We start from the raw sequence: 18723 nt of genomic DNA on the forward strand, positions 1-18723 counted from the left end.
CTGCTGCATTTAAAGCCTTTCTTAAAGAGCAGGCCAAGTAAATGAGCATTGATATGATAATGTAGGTACTCAATCTCAAAAGTTCTACAGAACATCGAGAGTGCTAACATTCTGAATTTGAGAAAAGTGCTGCACATCTGAATGCCATCCTGAAGGAATCAGAGCTGTGAAACGAAAAATAATTCTTACAGAGGACACTGCAGTAAAGGAAAACATGAGGGGGTTTCTTTTTATTATAGACATTTTAGTTAGTGCTTTAGAAAGCTAAAACAAAGTCATATTTTCTAGTTTTCAAATGTCGTCCTCATCCATTTCAGTGAAACATTCTGACATGCAGAGTCAAATGTGAACTTCCATAACAAGCAACATTCTGTCAGTTACCTCCATAGTAATCAGCTGCAGCATCACCAAAGTGTTCTAATAAACAACATTTTGTATTGCAGACAGGAGTGAAGCTCGGTTGAATGTCATGTTGTTGGAAGAGGAGCTGTTAAATTTAAGGCCTTTACTCAAGCGTAGGCTGAAGTAAATAGGCATTGAGATGGTAATGCAGGTATAATTCCAGAGGGTTAAAAATGTGAGGAGGAAGTGTGAGTTTTATAGTAACTCAGGCCATAATGTAAAATAATGAGATGTCTGCATAAGTATGGCATCCTTTTTCCACATCTGTTTACTCAGCCTGCCTATCTTCTCAGTCACTCCCTAATTTTATAACATTAACATTTTGGAAGACAAATATTTTTTATTTGTTTTCTGAAAATAATAAAGGTTAAAATGACATGAACCTGGGTACTAAAAATACTCTGTAACATACATAGAAGTATTCTGAGAAATTTGCTTTAAAAACTAAATCTTAAAGTGACATTATTGGTAGGTGACACTCCCACACAATGTAACTTGAACAAAAACCAGAAATGTGCCTGTTAAAATTTGGTGAGCTAACTTTAACGTACGCTGCTCGCTGTGCACTGGTTTAGACTAACATATTATTTCATTCATGAGGTATCAAATTACATAATTGATAAGACAATGTTATAGTTGAATTTAGAAAAAACATCATAACCTACATAAAAGTCAGAAATTTGCCGACACGTGTGCACCCAATACACATTGCACTCAGTTGTGCAAAACAAGCTATAACTCAGTTTTTGCTCAATCAGTCTTTTAAGCAATTAAAAAAATGATGCTGAAAATTTGTGAACAGGTGTTTGGCAAAATGACACATTTTCTCAATGATCCTGATATATGTGATATAGCTTTTACACCATCAAGCTTTTCCTCATTATAGAACTCCACATTCTGTTTAATTTAACTAATATTATCATTACAATTCTTTCTATCGGAGCATAGCGACAGAAAAAGGCGTTTGTTTGCTTACTGTGACACATAAAGGAGAGTGCACCAAGTCCAAAATAATTAGATCAAATAGGATCTTGTTTTTCAGGTTAATTTAAAATTACTGGTTAATCTCCCCATCGAGGCTAGAAACCATTCTACTCACAAATCATATTTCCAACTTTTTATGGAATTCTTCGGGAACTGTCTGGCAGTAGTAGAATTCCTCAACTGCTCATTTTGCACTATTACTCTATCAGATTTTAAACCTGATGAAAAATGATATGGAAACAAGGAAAACTCTATCTTTAAAAAACGACCAGAGAGAATTGCCCTGATGGCCATGATAAGTTTGTGTTTCTAAATGGGCTGTTTTGAAAATACAAAATCCATCCATGCATGTGATGAGAAGAATAGAGCGAGCAGCCTAAGAAGAGGCCTTTGACTGCAACATTTGCAAGTGCACCTTCTCTGAGGTCCCAGGGGCTGCTACTCTATCTTGATAATCTCTGATCCCCAGACCATTACACACCGCCATTGCATCCAGATTCTACTAGGGATTTTATGATGATCCTGCATGAGCTCCCCTTAATAGACTACTACACATTTTTTGTCTTGTGACACAGCTCCTGCAACTCTTGTTTTTATGAATTTTTGTGATCTCAGGAAGTTTTTTTCAGGTTCCATATGTGATTGAGTCCTGATGATTAGCCTACATTCTTCAAAGGAACAAAATGTCAAGGACTTGCTCGCAGATCCATACCATTCAATATTATGTTTATCAAGTTGTGCTGTAATTTGTTGCGTATCACACACTTTAATCACTTTTATCACAATCAAAAGAGCACCAAGCAGGTTTATTACTGGCACCCACTTCCTTATTTATGACTTTCTGGTATTCCTTTTGTACATTAAAATGCCATTTGGCTTGGATAATTGCTCGCTTGGACCATTTTCTTAGTGACAACTGTTCAATTACTTGCTAAATATAACGTAGTATGTTTATATCTAGCTAGGTGTAAAGGTGATAAACAGTTATTTTCTTCCCCTCTCCAGACAGATTGCTTTTTCCTAGTGGATTAAACCCTTTAACTAAATCTACATAATACATATGTTCATCCCAATTCCTGTACCGCAAAGGCGCTTACTAATGGATTTTCTATATTTGTAAATTCATTTTTGCACCCAGAATTTCACCAATCACGATTTGGAAATAAAGAATAGCAATTGTCCTTTTCCAAAGTGTTTTTGCATTCCTATATTCAACTTTGGACTGCAAAATGCCTTGTGAATTAGGTCACTGTTCGCTTGAACCTTGGCAGCAAAGACAACAACCCACAGCACTATTATGAGAAGTTTGCTAGCCCAGTTTACTTCATTGATCTCATTAGTTTGTGAGTCACCATAAGTATATGAACACATTGCAGTTGTTCTCTGTTTTTGTGTCTGATTAGCTTGTTATTACCCTGGGTTAGTCTCTGGTGATCCTTTAATAGATTTTCTGAGTCTCTTGTGCTAACTGTATCACACAGTAGTGCAAGGATTGTCAAAATTGTAAATGTTTGTCAGAAATGGGATTAACAAATTAAGGAGCAAATTCTCATTTAAATATCCTCCTCAGGCTAATTTTGTGTCATTTTATCTGCAGGACGCAAAGGCCAGCATTGATGTCAATGGAAATGACGTTGACCCCATGCCTCGGTATGATGCCAGCAATGAGAACAAGTAAGTTCTTACAAGTCAAACATGTTAAATTTACTTTATTTATTAGATGATTGTCACTATACCAACCTCATAGGTGTTTTTTCCCCCCAAAATATATTCAATATGCTCGTGCGGTACTATCTCAGTGGTGGAGCTTCAGTAGGACATTGTTAAAATTGGCGTTCATGAGAAGCGTCAACCCCATGTACGTGTGTATATACAGACAGCATTGTTCTCAATATCTGCCATTTTAGGAACAAATTAACTATTGTGCTGTTTTACACGGATACTGGGAACTGTTCAGTAGTTAAGAAATTATGTCTTTTGTTCATTTGAAAGCTTTGCCTTTTTGTGAGTTGGAGCTCATATGTTAAACTGATGTTCAGCATAAAGGAAACTAGTATTTCTAAGTAACATCACCATTCACACATTTGGGAGGTTATATTACTTATGAAAGTGACATAACACGATTTGCTATGATTTAACTTCAAGATCTAAACTCTTGTACATACAATTTTCATGCCTTCAGCAGCCACAGGACTTACAGTTAGGCAGTCAAATTTGCAGAATATACTTATGTCATTTTTTTCAGAGGTGGTGCTGCCTGGGTCATTTGTCGACTCTGATCAATTAAATAGTTGAATGTGTGCAGTTGGTCAAATCTTACTTATGATACATTGTTGAAGTACATTGCTCAAACAATGATTAGCTGGTCCTGCCCAAAAAAAAGTGGCAGAGCAGTGATTTTGCAAGAGCCCCTACATCAAGATAAAAATTCATTAGCAATTTCATGTCTATTGCAATTGTCCAATTCCTGAGTTCAATAAAGAGATCGGTAATGTGCGAGGGTACTGTTTTTTCTACTAGCAGCAGTATCACCCTACCCCATGCTATATAAAAGAATACACAACCTACTTTGCTTCCTTCAACTGTCCTCTCGCAGGCTTTTTCCGAGACACAAATAAGAACTACCAAGAAGTTAAAAGCAACTACTGCCAGACAAGCTTAAACTAAATTTAAATGGGAATGTAGTTAATGTATTTAGGCTGAGAGCAAAATGCCTATGGTGGTTGGGGCAGAATCTGTGCCTTCCTCTATCAGAGAAGGGTATAACTGGCTCTGCATTCCCTCTAGCTTTCACTTCCAGATCCCAGTTGCGACCTGGTACAGATGATGGTGTAATGCACATAGTGGACATTTAGCTCACGACAAAAAGTCAAACAGAAGAAGCTAAATGCAATGGAATTCAGAAACATTTTTACTTAATGCTACATTCTTAAATACATAATTAAGTATTCTATTCTTTTTACTGCAGACCGCAAGATAGTGTGGTACAGTATTTCACTTACTAATAAACATTTCCTTTTAAATAAACAAATCACCTTTTCAAGCTAACTATTCAAAAATTATCATACGATATAAAAAATACATAACAAATATCTGTGAAATATGGTCCTAAGTTGCTATGTTCGGGTTCTGGTGACATTTACAAGCTATGGTGACTTCTGCCTTGTGGATTATGATGTCACTTGAACCCCTTTATGATGGAACTGGACAATATTACTCAGTTACACATTCATATAAAAACTACGTCATACGATATTGTATATTCGGATCATTTTATTACTGGGAATTTTAGTGGCACAAAAAGACATACACATGCTGTTGTGAAATATTTTCTGTGTTTCTCTGAAATGTTATATTAGCAGGCTCTACAAAGCTTCACCATTGCCTATTGTTAAATAAATAATCACTTTATGAAAACTAAAGCAAAACCAGTGCGTCAGGGCCTGATTCACAAAGGTGATTTACGCTTTTGAGTAATTTACACTTCTGAGTACATTTACTACATTTTGGCTATTCACAAAGTTAGGCTGTAAATTCACTCCATAAGTGTAATTTTTATCCAAGTGTAATTTACACTCATTTGTGAATAGCCACAAAGTAGTAAACTTACTCAAAGTGTAAATTACCCAATAGTTTGTAGCTCCCAGGCCGTTCAAGTTTGGGGAGATATGAGAGTTGCACTTTTGGAGTAAATTTACCCTATTTTTGTGAACTGCTAAAAAGTATTAAAGTTACTCAAAAGTGTAAGTTACTTTGGTGATTCAGTCCCACAAATTTGAAACAGATATCATTGTTCGCTTAGCATTGTTACAGAAACATCAAGCATCCCTCGGCCTAATCATTGCTTATTGTTTAATTGCCAGTTTATTTGTGAAAAACAATCTCAATCTGGGCTTTCTAAGTGCAGCCAGTGCCCATTCTTAGCTACACATTTCAAGACTAGCTTAAAAAATCTCTGAACATGTCCACTGCATTGTTTAATCAACAGTCGGTCATGAAATTAAAAAGTTCTTTTGGAGAAAGAAGTCTCTCAGTATCTCGTGGTCACCTTGTTAATCTGAAAAAAAAACCAATCAATTGAAGAAATCTTGTTTTCAGGTGAACACAACATTAACTTGCTGTCCTTGTAGTTACTGATATTAAACGTCAACCTTTAAAGTAACCTGTCACTGATGCATCATTATATCTGATTTCACATGCATATATTTCTGTACATTTAACAATCCTTTTAAGCTTTATGGTGCTATGATCAGTTATCTACTTGAAACTTTGCTCACTGTAGCTAGCAGAGATTGTGCAAGTGGAGATAAGGCCATATGGTTTGTTTGGTAAGAAACGTAGTAGCATTTATAATAGAAACGCTATTACTGCTTATCATGTTCCCGTTAGAGGAGATCATTTTGCTGATTTTTGGTGATTTTTCTGGAACAGTTTAAATGCTGGAAGTGAGCTGATTGCTGAAAGGTAATGTTTTAGGGGGTCAGTTGGGATGGGGGAGGGGCTCTGTGAAGGCTGAAGGGCTAAAATCCTAGCGGTATGTGAGGGTGATGGGTTGAAAAAATACTTTGATTTTCAGAGCAGAGGTTTCTATGGTGGTGTAGTTGAAAAGCTGTACGGATACTGCTGTAAGCTATGGTGATGAGTCTGCTTAGCATCTCATTGTTTTGCAAATAACCACCCTAATTTTGGTATTCAGAGATAGATGTGAGTATAGGGTGCTTAAAGATGATTTGCCTTGCAGAAATAACAGCCTCGCCTAAACGTGCTTATTTAAAAAGGCTAACTTTGAAACTGTTACACTTATGCTCATTACTAGGGCATTGATCAAGCCCTTGGCAATGGGAAAGCGAGGTTTGTAGTGAATTGTGCATAGGTTCAGCACCTGTTACCTCACTGATGTGGCCGTAGTGAATAGGAAGGTTTATGCATGCATGGTGGAGTTGAACATTGTCCCTGAATTTCTAGGTAAGAGTATATGTTGTGCTGCCAAGGAAACAAAGTATCTCAGTCTTGGATGAATGTAGAGACATCATGGGGGGAGTGGTGAAGACGAGAGGGTATAGCTTTTAGTCATTCTGTGATGCGAAACTGGAGGTTTGCACTGAAAGAGGAAAGAGAAGACCACATGAGTCCCATCAGAGCAGACCTGCTAGGAGAAGCCAAACGAGGAATGAGGACAAACATGGTCCATGACTGAGCCTCTCTTTGCACCATAGTGTAGGGGGTCCATTGTGATTGTAAAGAGCGAGAGGAGTGCCACAAACAGCAAAAACATGGTCAGAGAGTCATAGTTACAGAGATAACTAATTTTGCACCAGACTTTTAATGATATGTTAGATGAACATTCTGAGTAAATGGAGAGAATTTGGCAGTGTTAACTCCTATCGAATAATCAAGCAGAATTAGAGTAGAGGAGAGAGAGTCAGGATGTTTTGATTTATATAGTGCAGGATATGCCTCTAAGAGCATCTTGATTCTTTTTTTTAGACAAAACAGTGCAAGGAATGACAAACTCAAATGTGAGGCAAAAAAAGTAACAAGAAAATCAACAAAACCGGAAGGTCTTCAATATTTTTTTTAAGGTAAATGGTTATAAAAGGGGAGACTATGTGGTGCCTAGATGTCCTAGAGATCAGCCACCTGTACTGATATATTTATTTCTTGGGACTTGCAATAACAAAATCCATTCTGAGCACATAGATTTAGCAAGCATGGAGATACGGCAATGACACCATAAACAAGAATGGTTAAATACATTAAAAAACTGTGCATAAGGCAGAGTACCTTAAAATTGATGCTGAGCAACATTGGAAACGTGTGAAGTGCTTTGCATACAGATGTGATGGAATCACATTTTTTTAGCCGTGTGGCTTGCCTCTGACAAATTTGTTAATCCTATGCAACTTTTATAAGTGCTGAATCCTGAATCTCAAATAAAGACTGTTGCTGTAGTTGAAGCAAAAGGCTAAGAGTCTCTACAACTTTGGGGTAGAGAACAGATCTTAAAAATTAAAGAGCCCTGTTCAGAAGTTGAGAGAACCCTGTTAGGAAGACAAGACATCAATGATCTGAGCTTTAAAAGGAGCCCCCTAATACAAAAATGCTCCTAAACACCTTAAATTAACTGGTGGTCTATAGGCCCCGGTGGCTAGAGAGACTTTCACCTGTGATGTTTCTGGTATCAACAAGCAAGAACTCTGTTTTGTTTGCATTCAGTTTTAAAACATTAGCACTCATTCAGTGTAAAATGCCTATAAGTATGTTACTATGGCTTGAAATAGAATCAGGTGCAAGATGAACTAAGTGCATAATCAGTTGTGTGTATCCTTCACAGGTCACTGCTTAATAGCCAACTGATCTTACTAGCTGGTTCAGGGGTCTTTCTTATATGTTAACCAGAATGGAGACAGTGATGAGCCATGTGGAATCCCACAACAAACCAAAAATCTGGTAGACTGAAAAGGGCAACTTGTACGAGACCAAGTTCTCTTTGAAAGGATGTAAATAAGACTTTTGTTTTGCTTGAGACACCTACTTCTCCGAGTCTTGCAAAAATAATAATATGGTCTACAGTATCATATACAGCAGCTAGATCTAATTAGATCACATCTGTTGTGTCCCCACATTTGCCCAGATGGGCCACACCACTTCTAGTAATAATGCCAAGTCTGCTTCAGTTCCTTTACTGGTTGGAGATCCAGCGCCAAGTGTCCAAGTTAACTGACTCCCTCAGATAAGTAGATGGTATGTAACCTTTAACCCACAGTCTTTACCACACATGTATATCACATAGGTAAGAAATGCTCATTGGTTTTTACCTTTACCCCGCATACTTACCACATGGTACTTTACTCTGCAGACATGTATATACATTTTTTTTTATAAACAACATTATTTTAGTGTTATTTTTATGAAAAAAGGGTAAGGTTTGGTGACCAAAAATGAAACTTCATAAGAACTTCTGCTATCCTAAAAGCTATCCTGATTAAATGCCTAAACCCTCATATGAGCTATGTATGTTGTTGTCCATATGATGTTCACATGTTCAATCACTATCCCTTCTAATGACTACTAAATTCAATTTAAGTGTTTAATTGTTCAGGGATTTGGTCTCCAATGAGTTTGTCAGTGGATTACATTTGTCTCAGGTGGTTAATGTTATCTCCCCCTCTCTCATTCAATTTGATTGTATTCTATACAAAGCATTTCATAAGACCAGGATTGCTTGAATGATGTATTGCAAAACCTCTGGCTACTAGATAGTAGGACCTTTATTTCTGTTGGCTCTTTTATGTTGAAGTAATCCTGTCTTTTACATGCATTGTAGTACTCCCAACATATCTGAGGTTAATTGGACATGCAATGATATACTCAGTATATTGTGGTTTGCAAGTGATCAGCATTTTAGTATGTGCCCAATGGGTGTCATTTCAGTTTTCAAGTGGCTTCTCACCAAATTATTTTTGGAAGATTGAGTTTTTATTATGCAGTTTTTGACCTATTTTCTTACACATTCTTCATCACGTCATCCTTCATCAATAGATTACATGTTTTTGTATTGTATTCAGTATATTGTTAACTACACTGGTTGTATTCAGTATTTAAGCAGACTTGCTTGGAAGTCTTTTGTTTGGTCATTTTGTTTTCAATAATTCTTGCCTTTGTATATTGCCCCCTCTGATTGCTGCTATTTTGAAGGCTTTTTCATCATACCCCCTCATTTTACTGCAGTTTCTCTTGACACAAATTAGTTCTCCATAAGGTATTCTAGATTGTAAAGATTAAAAAAGATCTTAGAGATTTACTGAAAAGAAACAAAGGTTAAAGAGACATTATAGTTAGGTGAAAAAGTCAGTTGAAACATACTGTTTTAAACTAACAAAACCACTGAAATTAACCAGTTATAGTTATGTCAAGTAACTATAACTCATTCCATAAACTAACTTTAACTTATGTCCCTGCTATACACAGTGTTCAATGAGATAATTTCATATGTTGTAGTTAAGTTATTAATTATGTCACTGCAGTACAGCCAAAACGGCTAAACTGAACTAACCCAATTGTGGTAGAATGCTAGATCTTTACCCACACAGTGCTTTTTGTGATTTTGGTGTAAATCTATTAGGTAGTTTATAAGAATTATAAATTCAACATTTAAAATTATCTGGACAATTGGGTTCACAGGAAGCTCATGGGAATCCATTGTGCATGCAGCTTAAAAAAAAAAGGAGCATTCCTATTGGACAAGAGGGCTTTTTGTCCCTTTGGCTACCTCACCCCCTGAGGCGTGAGAGACTGTAGAGTGTCCTCTTAGTGCTTGCATTGTTGTGGGCTGGCCACAACCATAACAAAAATGTTGCATCCCCCAGTACAGGACTCAGGACTCTGTTCCTGTATCCTGAAAATATAATATTGTATATTGGTGTAAGGCAGGAGAACTGTGACTCACTAGACCTTTTTTTGGGCGGGGGTGAGAGGGGTGTCCTAGAAGAATCTCCAGGTGGTCAAATTTAAAAATGTAAATGTTGTTTTTGGGGCACCATGATCCTGCTCGACTCTTGTAGGAGTCAGAAGTAGCCCCTACCACAAAGTCTCACAGGAATCAGTGTAACCCCATAGCTCACGTTAGAGTCCCACGGAATCAGGAAAACTTTTATTTTTATTAAATTGGGGGATGGGGCCCACTGGTGTGGGAGAGGTTGTCTACCCCTGTGGTGTTGGCCACCCATCGGGGTGGGCACAGCTCCTAGCCAAGGCCATGCACAACAGGGTTGGAAAAGTTAGGTATGGTGTAAATAAATGCCTCTTTTTCCAGGTTCACTTGTGCAGTTTTGGGCTGATCCTGCTGTTTTTTGTTTTACTCTGAGAGTGCACTGAGGCCTGCTAAGCAGATCTCACTGCCAATGTTCTGACCCTATACAAACTGCTTATTTATAAGTCTCTAGTATATGGTATCCAGGGCATGTAAGACAGTGTCCACTGAGGGCTGTAGCACTGTTTGTGCCACCTTGTGTGTGACAAAGTGCAAAATGGCCCTCAGCCTGCCACTGCAGACTAGAAGGACAGTGTGAATTTGCATTCACTCTAATGGCAGACACACTTTACCCCCTGACACTATATGTATGTCACCCCAAAAGAAGGCCCATAGAGCTCTATGGTAGGCTCCTGTATTTTTTTTAAAGTAAGACATACATTTTTGATGTGGCTTAACAGCAACACTTCCACAATGTCATTTTGCTGTGGATAACACAGGGTACCCAGCTGGCATTCCAACCGGCTAACTCCTGAAAGAGACTGCTGAACTTGGTCATGTAAGGTATCAAATTAATCGTGGCATTAAACCCAAACTGATTACCAGGTCGAATTTAATACCATTATTAAAGGTAAGCAAGTCTTAGGAAGTTGCCACTCTTTGCTCCAACTAATCCAGCGGCCTCACAAAGGCCCTGGCACATAGTCAGGTTTCTGACCACCTGGGAGATGTGAACAACTCCCCAACACAGGAACAAAGGCAGTTGCCGCAGAGAGAGGTGTGTCACCTCTTCCCCCAAGATGACCATTCGAGGGAGTTATCTTAAAAGATGAGCTTCAAATGTGAAGCTGCCTTTGTGAAGCAAGTAGCACCAACACCCCTGAACAGGATGCCTTTTGTTCCTGCAGGCAAAATGGAGACTGGGTAAAGGAGGTAAAATTCTCCCCCCCCCCCACCCAAAACCAGTTCTACCATGAGCATGTAGCCCTCTGGTAGCCCCACATCTAGGGTGGGCTACCAAGCTTTTAATGACGAGGGAAGGGTTGTGCCATCTTGAAAAGGGCAGGAACGTGGCACTCTGGGATAGCCAGATGCCTCACTTCACAGCAAGTTCATCACTAGGTAAGAGCAGACCCTGTATTCAATTGCCTAGTGACTGCATGGTCCCATCAGGGCATTTTCCAGGTATAAATATGGCACCACTGGCACTCTGACCATCGTATGACTCAGGAATCGGTGAGGGGACCAAAGACTGACTGTCCAGCTGCCCCTGATTCCGCACAGAGAGGCTGCACACTTGGAAGGACTGTACATGATGCACTTTGGGCTAACAAAGTTTGGACTGTGCCTACGGTTTCTGGCTCATGAAAAGTTGATTGCTGACATCCAACAACTGTGACTCCAGGGATCAGTTGGCTGATCTCCTAGAACCAGCTCCAGGGACAAAAGAGCTGAAGTTGCCAAATCACCAAGTTGGTTAACCCCCACAGATATTTGCCACTACCAGGTACATAAGAGGGCAAATCCAAGATAGCCAAAAGTGCACCGAGTCTGCCTGACCTGGGACTGCTATCAAAGTCCTTATTTGTTGCGCCCAAGGAACACTAGCTCCAACCTAAGGATCTTCCTGCAGACTTACCTGTAGCCCAACATCGGCTGGCCGGCTACGGCAAAGTGGAAGACTTCGTTGAGACCATGAATTCTGTGGCCAAGATCTTCCTCACTTCACCCATGGACCAAGGAGAATCCACAAAGATACCTCCATCAACCGCACTACAGCCGGAGCATCCTTTGTTCTGCGGAAGGTAGGCAGAGTCTCTCTGATCTACTACATACGCTTACTGCCAGCGGCAAGTCACTGTTTGTATGAGTTTTAAATTGTGAAATGCTGAGTATTGAATTTGATGTACTGGATCTGACATATTTTTATGCACATTGCACTTTGTGGATGTACACGCTCGCTTTTTTTATTCACAACGAAATTCGTTTTTATATAGTTGCCTAGATTTCTCTTTTAAAAGATAGACAGGCATGCTGTTTTAATTAAGGCTGACCTGAGTTAAAAACTTGATCCTCCACATAAACTATCGGGGGTAAACAATACTAAAAAGTAGGACACTCCCTTCCGATATAGATCGGAAAACCGCTGCCATTTTGTGGGTTAGCACTCTAGCCTCTTACTGTTAGAGAGCTATTTCTAGACGCCATGACCGTGACGCGCAGCGGAAGGTAGGCAGAGTCTCTCTGATCTACTACATACGCTTACTGCCAGCGGCAAGTCACTGTTTGTATGAGTTTTAAATTGTGAAATGCTGAGTATTGAATTTGATGTACTGAATCTGACAGATTTTTATACACATTGCACTTTGTGGATGTACACGCTCGCTTTTTTTATTCACAACGAAATTCGTTTTTATATAGTTGCCTAGATTTCTCTTTTAAAAGATAGACAGGCATGCTGTTTTAATTAAGGCTGACCTGAGTTAAAAACTTGATCCTCCACATAAACTATCGGGGGTAAACAATACTAAAAAGTAGGACACACCCTTCCGATATAGATCGGAAAACCGGCGCCATTTTGTGGGTTAGCACTCTAGCCTCTTACTGTTAGAGAGCTATTTCTAGATACCATGACCGCGGCACGCAGCGGACGTGCGCAGCGGGCGCGCCGCTGGCGCGCCTTGCCCGTCCGCGCCAGACCGAGCCAAGAGCCAAGAAACTATGACCGAAACTCCTCAAAGAAGGTAACTATTACCTACTCCAAAGAGGAATTATTCCTCCTAAACGCTAAATCTCACAAGTTGTGTGTTAAGAGCATAGATCCTTATGTTGGCAAATATAGATGCCCTTCGTGTGCTTGGTCTTTCCAAATGCATACGGACTCTCAAAAAGCTAAGGATTCTGATAAACTATCCATTTAATTAGTCAACTGTCGCTCGTTAGGGGCTCATATAATGGATATCCACCTTCTGGTGGAACAAATAAAACATCTGGCCTTATTTCTGACAGAAACTTGGCTGGATGAAAGCTCTGCTCCAGATATTGTGATGGCACTTCCCACCGGCTATAAACTTAGCAGAATTGACAGACCTAACAGAGGGGGTGGTATAGCAGTTATCTATAGAGATACATGTAAGATCACAACAGCACCCACCTTGATTAAAGATTGTGAGAGTATGTCTTTCTCCATCAGTTTGAACACTCATTACACCCTATCTGGTGTTTTGATCTACCGTCCACCAGGTCCTATGGGAGATTTTATGATCTCACTGGCAGAGAATATCTCGCAACTAGTATATACTAAATCAAACTTCCTATTGTTGGGAGATTTTAATCTACATGCGGAAAAAGAAGACAATGCTTCGACTAAGATGTTGATAACAGATATGAATGCATGTGACCTAGTACAGCTAATTCAGGGACCTACTCATAATAGAGGACATGCACTTGATCTGGTATTTTCCAATGTACCAGGTCTAGAATTTTTATAATCACGTCCGCTAGCATGGTCGGATCACTTCCTTCTAGAGTTAGAACTATCCATTTCTCAATATAAGAGCATGAATACTAGGGCCCCTCTACGTAGAAGGAAGTGGCACAAACTTAAGGCCACAGAGTTTATGAACGCATTGGAGAAAAAGAGACCAGGAAATATAAATACAAATAATATAACCAATTTCACGCACTCCATGAACAACTGGATAGAGGATAGCCTGGAGGAAATCATACCCCTTTCTTCTACCAAAAATATACCCCGAAAGAAATTGGCTCCTTGGTTCAATGCAAGCCTACTTGAGAAAAAAAGAGAATGTAGGAAGCAAGAGAGGAAATGGAGATACACTCAAGATGACTCTGTGAAAAGGGAATATAAGAATATGATTCCAGAATATCACTTAGAAATTAAAAAGAGACAGGCTGCATACTACTCTGACAAAATTGAAGCAGCAGCTAATTCTCCCAAGGAGATATTTAACGCCTTAAAAGATCTTATTCATCCAATTGAGGAGTCAGAAACTATGGACTTCCCACAGCAACATGTAGAGGATCTGGCAAGCTTCTTTTTAAGTAAAATTCAGAACATCTATGTAGCCTTCCCCAACTCCCCAATCAAAGATCAGGGGATGATGAACCAGGAGGCTAGGGAGGAAATCCTCTTAACAAATTTTACTCCCATTAGTCTGGACAGAGTTATTAAATTATTGAGCTCAACGAAATCAGGCTCTCCGCTGGATCCAGCCCCCCCTCAGATTCTATCAATGGGAACACCAGTATTAGGCCTGATAATCACTAAACTTATTAACACTTCATTAGTTTCTGGCACGGTACCAGACTCCTGGAAACAGGCTATTGTCAAGCCTCTCCTAAAAAAAACTAATCTGGATTCCAAGCTACTGACCAATTACAGACCGATTTCATTACTGCCTCTAATGGCTAAACTTGCGGAGAAGCATGTACATTCTCAGTTGTCTACTCTTCTGGAAGAAAAAAAGCTTCTACACCCTACCCAGATGGGTTTTAGGCCTAAGCATGGGACAGAAACCGCACTGATTGCCATTACAGAAGAAGCAAAAAAGAGGATGGATAAAGGAATCGAAACCGCGATCATCCTCTTGGACTTGAGTGCGGCTTTCGATACAGTTGATTTAGATATCCTCAAAGACAGATTGCGGGGATGTGGAATCGCTGGAGTCGCACTAGAATGGATTCTTTCGTTTATACATGGGAGGTCCTTTCAGGTACTGGATAGATCGTATACCTCCAGGCGCACTTTCAGTAGTTGTGGTGTCCCTCAGGGGTCTGCTCTGAGTCCGCTACTCTTTAACATCTACATGCGGCCATTAGCAGAGATCATTGAGCCATTTGGACTGAACCTGGTGTCCTATGCAGACGATACTCAACTGGTTGTCTCCCTTTCCAATACTTACCCAGATATGGGTACGGCACTAGGCCCCTGTCTGAAAGCAGTTGCTACTTGGATGTCGGGAAGTAAACTGAAGCTCAATGATGAAAAAACTGAGGTTATGCTCTTTGGGCAAAAAATGCCCTTAGTTAATTCTAGTTTATTAAGAGGAGTGCCCACCCTTCCACCCCCTAAAGGTCTTATTAAAAGCCTGGGTGTATGGTTGGACCCCCAACTCTCAATGTCCCAACATGCCAATAGAATAGCAGGAACCTAATTCGCCCTGCTTAGGACTCTGAGGAACGTTTTAACTATACTACCGTTTCTTGCCAGAAGATTGGTTATTCAGGCACTGATAGGTTCTCGGATTGATTATGGCAATGCCCTGTTTGTAGGATCACCAAGATCACCAAGATACCTGATTCAAAGATTACAAAGGGTACAAAACGCAGCTGCACGTATGCTTCTAAATACTCCTAAGCAACACTCCATACGGGCAGGAATCGCGTCCCTACACTGACTCCCAGTGGAGAAATGGATTCAGTTCAAGGCCCTATGCCACATTCATAGAGCCATATTCGATAATGGTCCTGAAATGCTTAAAACGTTGGCATATGTCTACATTCCAGCCAGGCCACTCAGATCCTCTTCAGCTAAGCTGGTCATAGTGCCAACGGTGAAGAAAGCAAGATGGGGAGGAAGATCATTGGCATATCAAGGTGCTTTGCTTTGGAATAACCTTCCTCTCAATATTAGATCAAATTCACAAGAGACTTCTGTTAGGAAGGATCTGAAGACTTGGTTATTTAAAACTTAAACTCCTGCACAAACATAAACAGTACAATCCCGCTATCACAGTATAAGCGCTACGAAGCCTCTGGGCAGTTTAGGCGCTATATAAGCAATTATAACATAACATTTGTGCATCTTTTGCCTGCATCCATCAACATTAGTGCCACTCCATTGTTGTCTATCTCGGTTGTCTTGGAAAAGTTAAATTTCGCTTTAAAAATACTCTGGTGGCCAGGTGACTGTCCAAAGTGTCCATGCTGGTCCCCCTAGATCTCTGTCCTGCCGGAATTGGTCACCATAACCTGGGCTGCAGTAGTCAGACAAACTGTATCAAACTTTTCAAAAGTTTCCAAAGGTTTTTTGATCAATGCTTCTTTGTGGATGCATTTAAAAGTACGAATATCATCTAAAATCTATATCTTGCAAACACTTCGGTGTATTTTGTTTATCAAGGTACCTAAAAATTCATAAAAATATAATCTACTTTTATAAATTAGTGTCTTCTTTCTTTTGTGTGTCATTGGTTTCTTATGTTATTGTTTGGTGCTGTTTGCATTGTTCATTTGCTAAGCATTACTGCTTGCAGCCACAGCTACCCAAAGTTGAGCTTAAGGTTAAGTAAACATGCCTGACTGGACCCAAGACGGTATTTATGATTGTACCGCATAATAAAGTCCCACAGCCATATCATATAGTAAACCAAAATCCCCACATGTGGTAATGAAATCTTACTTTATATTATAACAAGAAAACCTAGATGTTCACTGAAAAAAGAAGAGGTTAAAGAGACATTATAGATCGGTGGAAAATGCAGTTAGAGTGTAACATTTTAAAATAAAAAATACCAGACATTCACAAATGATAATTTACACAAGTAAAGATAACTTCTGCCCTTGCCATGCACTGTTTATGACCTCACATACTACATCACATAAGACATGGGCTGTGACATTATTGATAACATCACTGATGACATTTGGAATTATGTAATTGATGACATCACTGTGTATGGGGGAGTTCACAATAGTTAATCGAGGGAACTATAACTGTTGAATTTTAGTGTTTGTTTGAGTTTAAAATGTTATGTTTTCACTGAAATTTTCACCTCACTATAACATAATTTAGCTTTTTTTTTTCTTATGGTTAGGACCAAGCTTCTTCAGAAAAAGCTGTTTTTTACTTGCCTATATCTATGGCGCCGGTTGTTGAATCTTCACAAAAGTTTCCCAAACAATTCAACAGTCCCAACAGCTGCTGTCTGGAAAGTTTTGAGGTGATCCATCAAACGGGGCCTGATAAAGAGGGGGTTCCAAAAAGGAGCATTTCCCATGTTAATTCTCATAGGGATTTTAAACAGCGATAGCGCCCGAACCACTTGACAAAATTACATCAAATTTGGCGGAAAGGTAGCTCTTTGTTCAGAAAGTTCCATTTTTATTTGGTGTAAATCCGTTCAGTAGTTTTTGAGAAATTGAAGAAAATCCAAATTTGTATATGTAGGGATGAAAAGGCTTGGTGAATCCTCCCGTCCTTGTGTTGAGGTCAGATTGGCTGACACTTTAACAAGGAAGTGTTAGCAGCCTTCTTGAGACTCCACTTTAGTGGGCTATAATGGGACACAGTTCCTGAGGCTGAAAACAAATAAGAAAAGCATGATAAGGAGTTAGGGTGGCAGCACCCTGGCTGCCGGGGTGAGATAAAGGTGTGGTTGAGGGTCATATTATGAGTTTAAAATGAATAATTTGTGTTTTTTCCACCACATTTCACCACATGTGATATTAGAGAATATGTTGTGACACTCAGCGTGCCCCCCCGTGTAACGTTGTGACAAATTCGCAAATATCCCAAAAAACAAAACAGAGATATTCACACTCTCAGAGACCCATTCAGACACTCATGCACCCAGTCACAGACCCACTCAGGCAACTATGCACACACTCACAGATCTACTCAGACAAACATGCACACACTCACAGACCCACTCAGACATTCATGCACTAACTCACAGGCCTACTCAGACTCTCGTGCACCCACTCACAGACCCACTCAGACACTTGTGCGCCCAATAATGGACCCACAAATGCATTTCCCACTGATTTTGGAGGCTCGTTCTTGATGCACAGAATTATGATCACATCTCCACCAAACAAAGAGGCACTTCATGAGCGCTGTGGTGTAGGCCGCATGTTTATATGGGGTCGCCTGCAGAGTCTGGCCACAGGCCATGCTCTGTGGCCAATGCCACCACCCAGGTCATGCCATGCGCCGGTGGTGGTTGGGTTAACATAAAGTAATTAAAATTACTTTACCTTAGGAAAACCATAAAAATTCAGTGAAAAAAAACAAAGGTTACAGGGACGTTATAGTTAGGCTTACATTTTAAAGTTAAAAAGCCATAGAAATTCAGCTGTTATAGTTATTTCAAGTAACTATACCTTGTGCCCTAAGGTAACTATAACTCGCACCTTTGCCATGCACTGCTAATGACCCCAGATATTACAGTACTAATGATGTCCTTTAAAACATAATTGATAATATCACTGTAATATTTACGATATATATATATATATATATATATATAAATAAAAATCAAGTGGTGATCGCCGTTAGGACCTAGGGGCATATTTATACAATAATGGATTGTCACATAAGAGCAATCAGGTTGGGTTATTCACAGCAAATCTGACAATTTTACTTTGGATTCGCCTACAAAGGTTTTGCACTTTGGGTCATTATTTTGTTTGGCTCCAGCAACCCACTTGGGGCAAAATGAAAAAATTGCAGGACCACCACAACCAGCATGCACTGCTCACTTGAGAGGCCCACTGGGGCGGACTAGTATTTAAATGACTAATCAGGTGCCTGTAATTAGACAAGCTGAAGCCATGCCGGT

The 18723-nt window shown here is 39.6% G+C and overlaps 1 protein-coding gene across 3 annotated transcripts in view; it reads left to right on the plus strand.

Moving 5' to 3' along the window:
* PCSK5 (proprotein convertase subtilisin/kexin type 5) overlaps nucleotides 1-18723 on the plus strand; it is a 1225695-nt gene that overhangs the window by 325240 nt on the left and 881732 nt on the right. For all 3 annotated transcript variants that reach the window (XM_069229369.1, XM_069229360.1, XM_069229377.1), the window contains exon 5: nucleotides 2984-3060. In XM_069229369.1, the coding sequence (XP_069085470.1) occupies nucleotides 2984-3060 (77 nt within the window). The remainder of the gene's footprint in view (nucleotides 1-2983; nucleotides 3061-18723) is intronic.

The sequence above is a fragment of the Pleurodeles waltl genome, chromosome 1_1 (assembly GCF_031143425.1).
Source record: "Pleurodeles waltl isolate 20211129_DDA chromosome 1_1, aPleWal1.hap1.20221129, whole genome shotgun sequence".
Lineage (NCBI taxonomy): Eukaryota > Metazoa > Chordata > Amphibia > Caudata > Salamandridae > Pleurodeles > Pleurodeles waltl.